At 48.3% G+C, this 12,759-nt stretch overlaps 1 protein-coding gene across 2 annotated transcripts in view; it reads right to left on the bottom strand.

The window, feature by feature from the left end:
- CADM4 (cell adhesion molecule 4) overlaps window positions 1–12,759 on the bottom strand; it is a 449,467-nt gene that overhangs the window by 299,656 nt on the left and 137,052 nt on the right. The window contains exon 1 of one of the 2 annotated variants that reach the window (XM_033962736.1): window positions 10,615–10,725. The exons of the other annotated variant lie outside the window; for it this stretch is intronic. Coding sequence (XP_033818627.1) covers window positions 10,615–10,648 — 34 coding nt within the window. The 5' untranslated portion in view covers window positions 10,649–10,725. Of the gene's footprint in view, window positions 1–10,614; window positions 10,726–12,759 lie in introns of those variants that run through there. 2 annotated transcript variants of the gene reach the window in all.

The following is a 12,759-nucleotide window of genomic DNA, read 5'->3' as shown; positions in this document are numbered from 1 at the left end:
TCCGTCCAGTCGAGCAGGAATGCATCCGGGGCCAGACGATGTGGAGAGAAGAGTCTGGAGCAGAACTGGGGCAGCTGATGGTTGTGAGGAGCTGCAAAGAGGTCCACCTGCGGAGTGCCCCAGCGAGCAAAGATGGAGTGGAGAGTGGGAGGATCCAGGGTCCACTCGTGAGGTTGAAGGATGCGGCTGAGCTGGTCGGCCAGGGAGTTCTGTTCGCCCTGGATATAGACCGCTTTGAGGTAAAGATTGTGGGCTGTGGCCCAGGTCCAAATTCGGAGGGCCTCCTGACAAAGGAGACGAGATCCGGTGCCGCCTTGTTTGTTGATGTAGTACATGGCGACCTGGTTGTCCGTGCACAGGAGAAGAACCTGAGGATAGAGAAGGTGCTGGAAGGCTTTGAGAGCATAAAACATGGCTCTGAGCTCCAGGAAATTGATGTGATGTTGGCGCTCCTGAGGGGTCCAGAGTCCCTGGGTGCGTAAATCCCCTATGTGAGCTCCCCATGCATAGGGGGAGGCATCTGTGGTGATGATCATGGAATGAGGGGGTGGATGCAAAAGGAGGCCCCTGGAAAGATTTGAGGAGTTCAACCACCATTGAAGAGATCGCTGAAGAGACGATGTCACAGAGATGGGATGAGAAAGAGGATCCCTGGTCTGTGACCATTGGTTGGCGAGGGTCCATTGCGGTATCCTCAGATGGAGTCGCGCCAGAGGAACTACATGGACTGTCGAGGCCATGTGACCCAGAAGAATCATCATCTGGCGAGCAGGGATGGATGGTTGTAGGAGCACCTGTCGACAGAGGTGAAGGAGTGTCCGGTGCCGGTCGGCAGGGAGGAACGCTCTCATGAGGTTGGTATCGAGAAGTGCTCCGATGAACTGAAGGCGCTGCGTGGGAAGCAGATGCGACTTGGGATAATTGATCTCGAACCCCAAGAGATGGAGGAAAGAGATGGTGTGGTGAGTTGATTGCAGCACAAGTGGAGAGGTTGTTGCTTTCACCAACCAATCGTCCAAGTAGGGGAACACTTGAAGGTTGTGGGACCTGAGACAGGCCGCTACCACAATCAGGCACTTGGTGAACACCCTGGGTGATGATGCGAGACCAAAGGGTAGTACTTTGTACTGATAGTGGTGATTCAGTATCTGGAATCGGAGGTAGCGACGTGAAGCCTGATGGATTGGGATGTGAGTGTAGGCCTCCTTGAGGTCCAGGGAACATAGCCAGTCGTGTTGAGACAGAAGAGGATAAAGTGTGGCAAGGGAGAGCATCCTGAATTTTTCCTTGACCAAACACTTGTTGAGGTTCCTGAGATCGAGGATAGGACGAAGATCCCCTGTTTTCTTGGGTACCAAGAAGTAGCGGGAGTAAAATCCCTGACCTCTTTGGTCTGGTGGAACTTCTTCGATGGCATTGAGAAGGAGGAGGGATTGGACCTCCCTGAGGAGGAGAGGAGTCTGGGAGGAGTGAGAAGCAGACTCTACGGGAGGATGGTCTGGAGGAAGAGTCTGAAACCTTAGTGAGTATCCGTGACGGATGATGTTTAGAACCCACAGGTCTGATGTGATGGCCTCCCAGCGCCGTAGAAAGATGGTGAGGCGGCCCCCGATAGGTTGAGGCAGAGGCAGCGAGGGTTGAAGACTGGCTATGCACTGGAGAAAGGAGTCAAAAGGGCTGAGGAGGCTTAGTTTGAGGGAGAGGCTTAGCTGTCTGGTGAGATTGCGAGCGAGCCTGAGAGTGCTGTTGTTGTTGTTGGCGAGGCCGACGAGATTGCTGTTGAGGAGGATTCAGTGGCCTAGCAGAAAAGCGACGTTGGTAAGAAGACTGAGGTCTGTATGGTCGTGTCGGCGGAGTCTTCTTTTTAGGCTTAATGAGGGTGTCCCATCTCGTCTCATGAGCCGAAAGTTTTTGTGTGGTGGTATCTAGAGACTCCCCAAAAAGTTCATCACCAAGACAGGGCGCGTTGGCAAGGCGGTCTTGGTGGTTGACATCCAGGTCAGATACTCTCAGCCAGGCAAGGCGTCGCATGGCAATTGCCAGAGCAGAGGCACGGGAGGAGAGCTCGAAGGAGTCATAGATTGAGCGTACCATGAACTTCCTGAGCTGAAGGAGGGTAGAAATTTGTTGCTGAAACAATGGGACCTTGCGTTCAGGGATGTACTTTTGCAGAGCAGAAAGTTGTTGTACCAGATATTTCATATAAAAAGAAAAATGAAATGAGTAATTGTTGGCTCTGCTAGCCAGCATGGCATTCTGGTATAGGCGCTTTCCAAATTTATCCATTGTTTTACCCTCTCTGCCAGGAGGGGTGGAGGCATAGACACTGGAACCATGAGATTTCTTGAGAGTGGATTCTACCAGGAGGCTCTCATGTGGCAACTGGGGTTTATCAAATCCCGGAATAGGGATGACCCGGTATAAACTGTCCAGTTTCTTAGGGGCACCTGGAACAGTAAGGGGGTTCTCCAAGTTTTTATAAAACGTCTCCCGCAGAATATCATGGACGGGGAGTTTGAGAAATTCCTTGGGGGGTTGGTCGAAATCCAAGGCTTCTAGAAAGGCCTGGGACTTCTTGGAGTCGGACTCAAGTGGGATGGAAAGAGCCCCAGACATCTCCCGAAGGAATTTTGTAAATGAGGACTGCTCGGGTTTGGAGGTGGATTCAGCCATGGAGGGTTCCTCATCAGTGGAAGAGGCATCCTCCTCGGTACCGAGTGGGGATTGCTCCCATAAGTCAGGGTCCCTGATGGCCGGCTCAGCATGGCGGGTTTTAGAAAGGGACTTGCCAGATCTCATGGATACGGTGCCGGGGGATGAAGACCGGTGCCGATCTCTGTCCCGGGAGGAGTGGTGTCGATCCCGGTCCCGAGACGATCGATGTCGATCTTGGGTTCGGGATGGGTCCTCCGACGTGCAGGTCTGTAGTGTAGGCTGTGCCGATAAGACCGGCATCGAAGTGTTCATCGGTACCGAGGGGGTGGCCACTGGCGTAGTGGTGCGAGGCTCGGGCCGGACCGGTACCGGAAGGAGCGGTGCCAGCAGGGTTGGAAGCAGTTCCTGAAGCTGGTGCTCGAGTTGTTCCTGTAATTTAGTTTGGAGGATGGCCGAGATACGGTCCTCCAATGGGGGCACCGGTACCGTTTTACTTTTCTTCGGTACCATAGGTGCCGCTCTACACTCCGGTGATGAGGAGGCCGATGAAGAGGCACTCACCGTTATCGGAGCGGAGCGCTTACGGGACTTGCGGGACGTCGGAAGGACCGGTGTCACCGCCGTGGCTGGAAGGCGCTCGAGGGAAGTGGAAGGCTTCTTAGCCGGCTTACCTGGCGCCGTCGACCCCGCAGAAGGATCAGGTGGTGTCGATGTTGACGGTGCCGATTTCGGCGGTGCCGTCGACGTCGGGGTCGGATCCATAGCAGAACCGGTGCCGAAGAGGAGATTCTGCTGAATTTGTCTATTTTTAAGTGTGCGTTTTTGAAGAGTCGCGCAGCGGGTGCAGGTGTCAGCCCGATGTTCCGGACCCAAGCACTGTAGGCACCAGTTGTGTGGGTCCGAAAGGGAAATCGGGCGTGCACACCGCTGGCACTTCTTAAAACCCGGCTGAGGGGGCATGAAGGGGAATACGGCCTCAGCGAAATCAAAGCCGGAGGCTTGTATGATGGCAACAGGCCCCGCCGGGGCCTGTTGAAAAATAAAGGAAAAAATAAAGTTTTGTTTTTTTTTTTTTTTTAGATTAGAAAGAAAACAGAAAAACCCGAAGGAAAAAAGCAGAAAAAATCAGAATAACGCGAGCGGGAAGGCAAAAAAGGAGTGTTCAACAGCCGTTGAATACCACATGCGTCTTCTTCGCTCCGCGGAAACGAAGAAACTGGAGACCACGCACTCCTCCGTCGGGCGGGAAGGCACTCGCGCATGCGCGGTGCGGCCAACTAGAACTTTCTAGTTAAAAAGGTCCGTACCGGGGCTCCGTCGGTGACGTCACCCATACGTTAAGAATATGCTGCCTGCTTGTCCTGGGATAATACTATATATTAATAAGCAAATTTGCAACTCTTCTCAGCTGCCTCACTCTATATCATGCAACTTTAATCCATATGTATGTATAAACAACCAAATCTGTATCTCCTTTGGTAAGTTCCACTCCATGTATGTTAATTTGTAACAAAACAACAATGCAAGCGGTCCACCAAAGAATCCAACGTAGAACAAAAGAAGATCAGCTGACAATAAGGAGATTCAAATCAGGTTTATTCAAGGTGCTCCCAGGAACCATGCATGATGCATTTTGCCAAACAAGGCTGGTCAGTACTAACAGAAAACCATGTGTTTCATACACACAGGACACAGAGCCACCCTCACCCAGTATGGAATAAGTAATCACAATCTACCCCCACCCTTTTTTTTTTTTTTTTACAAAAGCACGGAAGAGGTTTTTAGCGCTGGCTGGTGGGCTGAATGTTCTGCGCTGTTCTGACAATCATAGGAATTCTATGACCATCGGAGCAGTGCAGAGCATTCAGCATGCTAGCTTGTGCTACAAACCAAAGGAACAGTACAGTTTAGGGGGGTGAGGAAACAGTGGTGCATATCCCCCCAATACTGAACAAAATATAAAGATAGCAGATGTAAATTTGAAAAAAGAGAAATAAATCACTTTACAAATAAAAATAAACAAAAAATGGAAGATATCATTTTATTGGACTAATACCATTTTATTGGTCTAATACCATTTTTAAATTAGCTTTCAGAGGTCAAAACCTCTTTGCTTAGGTCAATATCCTGTCCTGACCTGAGTAAGAATTTGGTCTCTGAAAGTTAGTCAAAAATGTATTAAAATTAGTCCAATAAAAGGATCACCATTTCTATTTCTAACCATTTATCAAAACAGCTACAATACTACTTTATCCTAAAGCAATAAAATAAAAAAAATTAGAATTTTATTTCTACCTTTGTCATGTGTTTTCTGTTTTCTTTATCTTCTTGTCACTTCTTGTCATTCTCTTCCTTCCATCCAGCGTCTGCCCCTTCCAGAAAATATCTACCTCCCTCTGCCATCTCTCCTCCTGCTTCCCCCCCCCCTTGGTCTGGCATCTATCATCTTCCCTCTGTTCCCCTCATGGTCTGGCAACTCTCTCCTTCCATCTCTTCTTCTCTCCCCCCCCTGTGGTTTTTAGCATCTCTCTTCTCATTTCCTCCACTCAAACCTGATATCACTGTCTCCTTTCCCATTTTCTGGCAACTCTCCTCTCTTGTCCCTTTTTCTTCTTTGGTCTTCCTTCTCTATTTTCTGCCTCCGTCTTACTATTCAGTCCTCAGTTTCCCTCTTTTCACTGCATCTACTCACAGTTTGCCACCCATTTCCTTCACCCCTCCACTATCTCACTAACTCTATCTTCTTCCCCCCATCTAGCATATGGGAAAGCAGCAGCAGTGGTGAGGAGGTAAAGGAAAAGGGTGGCACCGCTGCTGCTTTCCCATATATGCCTGATGCTGTCAGGAAGTTATCCCAACTTCCATCATCTGCCCCCTTCTCCAGTCCCCACTTCCATCATCTGCCCTGCCCCGCCCCTCTCTCCTTTAAGTTCTCTCCACTTCCATCATCATCAAATCCCGACTGCAAGCCTTTTTCAAGGCTGCTCTTAACTCCCATTCACTTATAAATTACCCATGCCTATTTTCGCATTCCCTCTGTCTGTTTTAATTAGATTGTAAGCTCTACAGCACACGATAGAAATGTGTGTATGCTTGCTGTACTGGTAGAGAGGTTAGGGGGAGATGCTTGGTCAGTACCCTACTGTACCTATTTTTCACTGCGCCATAATTCATTTAACCATCTTGATGCCTTCTCCATCCAATCCAGGATTGCTTACCTCCCCACCCAGATCTTCCACTATCCCTAGGAAGGTGCATGCAAGCTCCCCTCCCCTTGCAAGTCTAAGAGTCCCGGGCCCCTGCCCTGTCTAACCCCTAATGCTTGCTTTAGGTCCTGGAGTGGTTCCCATAGGCCTCCCCCCAGTTAACTTGCTTGTTGGAGGGGTATCCGGCTTTTATTTTCTTGTTTCTGAGGCCAGGCTGAGAGATCAATTCCCAAATCAGATGACAAAAGCAGCTATGTACCGGAACCCTGCCAGGGGATGTGCTGCAGAATTTGCTGCCCCTGAGCCCAATACACATGGCCACTCCAGCGTCTGCACTTGGCTTGTGCACCAGCTTCCAGCAGTGACGGAAATGTGAGGAGAGGGGAAGGGGCAGGACGGAACGAGGCTCCTCCTCCGATAAATTTCTTCACCTCGGACACCACAACGAAAGTTCGCAGCTGGGCCAAAATGGAGGTAATACTGGGCAACTGGGATATCCGCGGGGTGAGTCCCGCCCCGGATTGGGAGAGGTGCTAAAGGTGCTGTGTTGGAGCGTTTGGACGTTTTGTTTTTGTTATGTGCATAAATGTGCATTTTCTGTCTCCCCCCTCCCCCGAGCAAAGAAGAGTCAAAGAAGAGGGAGGAAATCCGGGGTTTGCTTTCAGAGAATGCCGGGGGGAGGAGGGGGGCATCGCTGTTTAAAAAAAAAAAAAAAAAGCTGAGTCGGTTTTGTTACTTGTTTCTTCAGCGGGCCCCCCTGGCAAGTTTGGGCCCTAGGCACGTGCCTACTGGGTCTATTCGTTAATCTGGCACTGGCTTTCCCCATGCTTCTTACACCTCCCCTGCTGCGTACAGATCCCAAAGTTTATGGTTTTCCTTATCACCTCCAGTGCTCCTCTAGCACACCCTAGAGCTCATCAACCTTTCTGTTTTACCTCTCCTGACTCAATTCTTAGAATTCCCACCACACTAAGCACCAGAGCTTCCTCAATGCCAGCATTCCCACTGGTCCTTGCACTTTCTCTCACTGCCAGCATTCCTTTACAAGTCCTAGAGCCTCTCCCATGCCCACAGCCAGCACCTCCTTCACCATTCCTTAGAGCTCCTCCTCACAGCCAAGGTTCCACCACCAACGGTTGCCTCCTGCTTGGTTTAACAGCCAGGAATCCTTCAAGAGATTCAGCTTGTGCTGGACAAGTTTCCAAAGTCAGCTGAAGTCTTTAGTAATTCAGTGCAATTTTCAGCAAATGCAATGGCAAAGAAATGAGACTGCGTAGCAAGGGGCTGTTGTATGCAGTCACTCTGCTGAAGGTGTGGTCTCAGAGCAGAAGTCTCCGACTCAGTGCATGTACAGGGTTACCAGACATTAGTGGCGTACTAAGGATAAGTGGTGCCCGGCGCAGTGGTGCCCTCTTCCCCACCTCCTGCCACATGCATGCCCCTTTCCCCGTACCTTTTTAACTTCACTGGCATGAGCAGCATGCCAACGGCTTACCCTTTGAAGTCATTTCCTAGGCGCGGGTCTTGGAAGTGACATCAGAGAGAGCACTGATGTTGACGTGGGCAGCAATCTCACGCCAGGGAAGTAAAAAAAGGTATGGGGGAAGGCAAGGGGTGAGTGGCAAGGAGGGTGGGGGATGGAGAGGATTAGGGGTGCCATGCCCTTAGGAAGACCGCACCCAAGATGGTACGTCCCCTCCTGCACCCCCCCTTACTTCGCCCACTGCCAGATATCCAGAAAATCTGGGCATGTCCTCTTTTTAGACTGTCTGGATGCCCGGGCAGTTTTATTAAAAGGGGAATCTGTCCAGGTTTAGCCAGCTCTCCTGGCTTCCCCACCTACCTCCTCCTCGGCCGCTGCATTAAATCTTCGGGCAGGCCGGCAGCAAGGGAGGCCTGCTGCCGCTGGTCTACCCCAGAAACCACCTCTCTGCACCTACGTGGTAACAGGAAGTCGCTGCAGAGAAGCCACTTCCAGGGAAGGCCACCGGCAGCAGGCTTCCCTTGATGCCGCAGTCAGCCTGCCCAAAGATTCAATGCAGTAATGTGGGGGGGGGGGGGGAAGGGGGGAGTCAGGAGCTGGAGTGAGGTCTGCAGATCCCACTGAGGGGTACGGTTTGAATTGATGCAAGCTCTGGTGTTGGAAAGCAGTTGGGTAAACAGGGAGGGAGCAGCAGATGCTGGAAAGAGGAGGGGAGAGTTGCAGTACCATGAGGAGGGGCAGGGGGGGAGAAGAGATATTGATCCTGGGGTGGGGTACAGGAGAAAGGGTAAAGAAAGAAGAGAAGCTGGACGGAGGGGGGGAAGAGAGAATATAGGGGCAGGGATAGAAAAATGGCCTTGGAGACAAGGGAAGGAAGAACAGATAGGGATGGAGCCTAGGACTGATGAGATGCAGTGGAGGATAATTGAGAGCCAAAAAGGGTACAGAAGATGGGAAGGGGGGGGGGTCTAAGGAAATAGGTGAAAGGTGGTGGGGTGGTACAGTGGTGGGACTGGGACCAGGACCGGTATGAGGCAAGGGCAGGACATGGTGGAGGAAGGATGTAGGCGAGGTCAGGGACAGGGTCATGTGTCCTCTTTTTTTATCTTCACAAATATGGTAACCCTAAGCATGAAAGACCCCAGGCCACCATTATCATTCTCTGACTGTCTACCATGCCCTGCTTCTTTCCCTCACCTGATCTGCTCTTGTATATTTGATTCTCTCTTCCCACCCCCTGTCTCTCCCCCACTTTCTCTCTCTCCCCTTACATCTCTTTAAAGTCTCATTTTTTTTTCAGTGCTGTTTTCTCCCTTTCAGCTAAATGGATTCTTTCATTTTTGCTGTTCCTTCCTTTCACATCCTAATAATCCACCCCTCTCTCTGTTAATTTTCAGTGTCTTTTCCTCTGTTTTTTTGCTCACACAGGGTTCAATGCTCTAAAAGTTGTCCTTAAAATCCTGTGTGCTGTTGCAGTTCCAGTAAATTGTCCGATTTATAAAAGATGAGCGATGCTCCAAAAACTGCATGCAACGGAGGTTTGCGGTAATCTCATAAAATAAGTTGTTGGAGAAAGTGACTGATGCGCGTGCAGAATAGTTCACGAAGAGAGGCATAAATGCATGCATGTGCCAGGAAATGCTACGTTGTAGGTATGCATGAGCATCAATCATAGGCGTGCCTTACTTAAGCATGCGTCACAAGGGCGTGTAACATGCATTGATAGCCAGGCACTCATTTCGCAAAATCAATTTAAAAAACAAGATATTCTTTTTTCTACACTGCTTCGGCGGGACATAAATTGTGCTCACTCTCATGCAATTGGCAGCCCTCTATGCATTTTTTAAACACTACCAGCACATCCAAACCTGCTGGTAATTTTGGAGTGTTACAGGTTGGTGCTTCATTTTGTGCATCATCCAGCAATGTCTGGGCATCACCTGGAGTGCACAGTTTAAATTAATGAGGTCACTGGAATACAACTGCATTGTATTCTCAGAGGCTGCAACAGAACACAGAAAAGATGGCGGAGAGCCATTTTGTGCATCAGAAGCCAAAATGCCTGCACGCTAACCCAGTTTGAACTGGTTTAGCATCAAACATTAAAGATAAGTTAGAGCATCGAACCCTCACTCCCCTCCTGTTTTTAACCCCTGCTGTTTGGCTGGAGCTGGGAAGAAGCCAGTCAAGAACTAGTAAGAAAATTCAGAAAACCTGAAGGAATCTTGGGGTTGGTCAATGTTCAGGGCAATAGGTTTATCCACCCCCCATGCCAAAATGCGACCTCAGAGTTCCCCTTTTATACCCAGCTGCTGCAACACCCCCCACCCCCCCATGCACTGCAGTTGCCATGGTAACTTCTTCCCAGCTATTGCCAGGCAGCAGAGAAACCTGACATTGCTCACTAACTGTGTGTGTTTGGGGAGAGGGAGAGGTAAGGGCCAGATGTGCAGGGGAAAATCATGCTGCGTGCTCGCTCAGCACTTTCTACCACTCCTGCAACACATGTGGCAGCAGTGGCCATTCCAGTTGCTTCAAGGTCACTCTGTAGCAGTGCAAGCATCCTGCAAAAGGAAACTGGAGGAGCTGCCACCTAGGTTTAGAGCCTACAATGTGCGGCCTTCAGAGAAAGTCATTCCCCATGTTCTTGTGTCCCAGGTCTAAGCCCAACTGTCACCGACTGTGTGTGTGATTACAGAAGAGTAATTTTATTCCTCTGCGACTCAGATCTAATCCTAGCTGTGCCACTGGGTAAGTCACTTTACTTCCCCGCACATCCAGTTTGCCCACTGTAATTAGATATTAATGATTCTGGTCTTTCTGCTATCAGTAAGTAGTTATAAAGCATGCAAGCTACTCCATCAGTCTTTCCATGCTTAATTCTGCAACTGCCATATATATGAAAGCGCGAGGTTCCCACTTCTATAGAAGTCTTCACAGAAATCCCACTGGTTACTGCTGTATTCTTAAGTTTATCACCCTTGCTTTCACCCCAGCACTTCCAGCCTGCAAAGCAGCTCATTTAAATTTATGCGCTCATTAAATAAACACAGTATTAAAAAAACATAGGTAAAATATTACTCTGCTATGAAACAATTTTATGCATCGCTTAAGTACAAAGCAGTAGCCAGCCTCACATTCCAAAACATAAATTCAGTTGAAATCAAGAGGCTGCTCAGTACCTGCTTTCTACATTAAAGCATCTTATAGCAAGGAGAAGGTGGGTCATGGTGTCCTGACATGTTAGCGAGGAATGGCCCGGAACAGTACCTTGGAGCAGCAGAAGGAACGCCAGCCGGATCATCGCAGGAAAGGCGCTATCTGCACAGCCGCGACAGAGAGATTCCGACAGAAAAAGAGCGACCCAGAGAGGACCAGAAAGGGAACGAGAAACCAGCAGAAGAAGAAAGAGTAGGAGAGGCACAGACTTGGAATGGGAAGAATGAAAAGGAGATGTGAACTAAGATTCTTGACATTTTTATGCGATTATTCCAAAATTCTCTGAACATGGCACCCCCTTTGAAACAAATGCCTGGCTTGGAGGCACAATAGAGTGACTATTCTGTCCCAGACAAGCCCTTCAAGTCACCATAGGCAGGCACATTCCACAGCATTAACCCCTACCTATCTCCCCCACTAGGCAAGAGTGGGCTAAGTGTCTCACTCACTACTCCCTCTCCTAGGAGAAAATGGAATATTGGTACCTAACTACTGTGATAAGCCATATATTATGGCTGAAATTATGAAGTTGACAAAGAAAGGAAACTAGAACTTTCAGGGATGTATGTAAATAGATTATATTATAGTTGAAATGGCCAACCTCCTTAAGAGTAGGGTTGCCAGATTTGACAATTGTAAAATCCGGATACCCTAGATCCACCCCCAGGCCTGCCCTAGCTCCACCTGCCACTCCCTGCTTTGGTCGGGCAGGAGGCAATCTGCGCATGTGCGATTGCAATGCGCATGTGCAATGCGATTGAGAGGAGGTCTTTTCAAAACCCAAAGTGCCGGGTTTTGAAAAGCTGTACGGAGCCCCGGACATGTCCTCAATCCGGACGTCTGGTAACCCTACTTAAGAGGTATTTAAAAAAAAAAAAAAGTATTGTGGGGTTTTTAAAAAAAAAAAAAAAAATTCTTTATTGATTTTCCAAACATCAAAAGTGCAAATCACAAATATGTATCCATATAATGTCAATAAAAGCACATTCATCGTATAAATACACATGAACAACCATTTTTTCCCACCCACCCACCCAATGATAAATCAATAAAAATCAATAAAAACATAGATTCTTTCAATAACCTTCCCCTATTTAAAATAGTAATGTCATCTCACCCACCCTGGATGTACAGAAATAGAAATAACCTCCCCCTCCCACCCTTCCCTGGATGTGTATGAAAATAAACAAAAATTAAATTATAAACAAAGGACAACTATAGTGACGTAACAAAAGATGTCAAAAGGCCCCAAACCAGCTTAAATAAATTGTTATGCCCCAACATGTCAGCACTCATTTTCTCATACCTATAGCTGGAGCATAAAAAAGGAAAATTCAGGCGATTGTAATTTTTCCAATTACGGTTATCATCTGCTTGGCTAGTGTATTTAGCTGCAATAGTAAACCTAGTATTACATGTACAGTGCTCCCCCGCAAATTTGCGGTCCGCGGTTCCGGTCATTCGCGGTATTAGTACAGGAAGAGATGGTCGGAGCATACAGCGAGTGATTTCCTTCACTTGCCGGCACGCTGGCTGCCCTCTCCTGTCTCCCCTACCTAAAAACCATATTCGCGGTTTTTTGACATTTGTGGGGATTCCTGGAACAGAGCCCCCGTGAATATCAGGGTGTACTGTATACATACATAGAACAACTGATTTGGTATAAACATGTGCATATAAGTAGGATGATGGATTATGGCATAACCATGCCGGTATTAATAACTCTGTAACACCACTACAGAGCTCTGTATTTCAGTATAGAGCCCATGTATAGTAACACCTCACAACTCCTTATGGTAACATCTTTACAGAAGCTCATGTAGACTGCTCTGAATCGACTCCTCAGTCATTAGTAGCAGTATAGAAGCTCTCAGTCATCAATAATCAATCAATATAGTTAACTCTCCTCAGGATCTGCTCTTTCCCCACAAACTATTCCCAATGGAGACAAAATGGCTGCAAGGACTGAGAAAGCCCCAAGAAGCACATCAGATTAGAAAGAATATGCATGGATGCCCACTTTTGTTTTGTTAACTGTGTGCCAATTAGATTGTGCATCTCACAGATAATGCTTTACAGCAGGTAAAGTATTCTACTACTACTCTTAATTATTTTTATAGCGCTACCAGACACATGCAGGCAACCAGGCGGTCTCTACCTAGTCCTACAGCAATATGGCAGATTTCATTTTTATCT

Source organism: Geotrypetes seraphini, chromosome 11 (assembly GCF_902459505.1).
Source record: "Geotrypetes seraphini chromosome 11, aGeoSer1.1, whole genome shotgun sequence".
NCBI lineage: Eukaryota > Metazoa > Chordata > Amphibia > Gymnophiona > Dermophiidae > Geotrypetes > Geotrypetes seraphini.
Note: the sequence above shows the minus strand (reverse complement) of the source record. Positions and strands in the feature narration are given on the sequence as shown.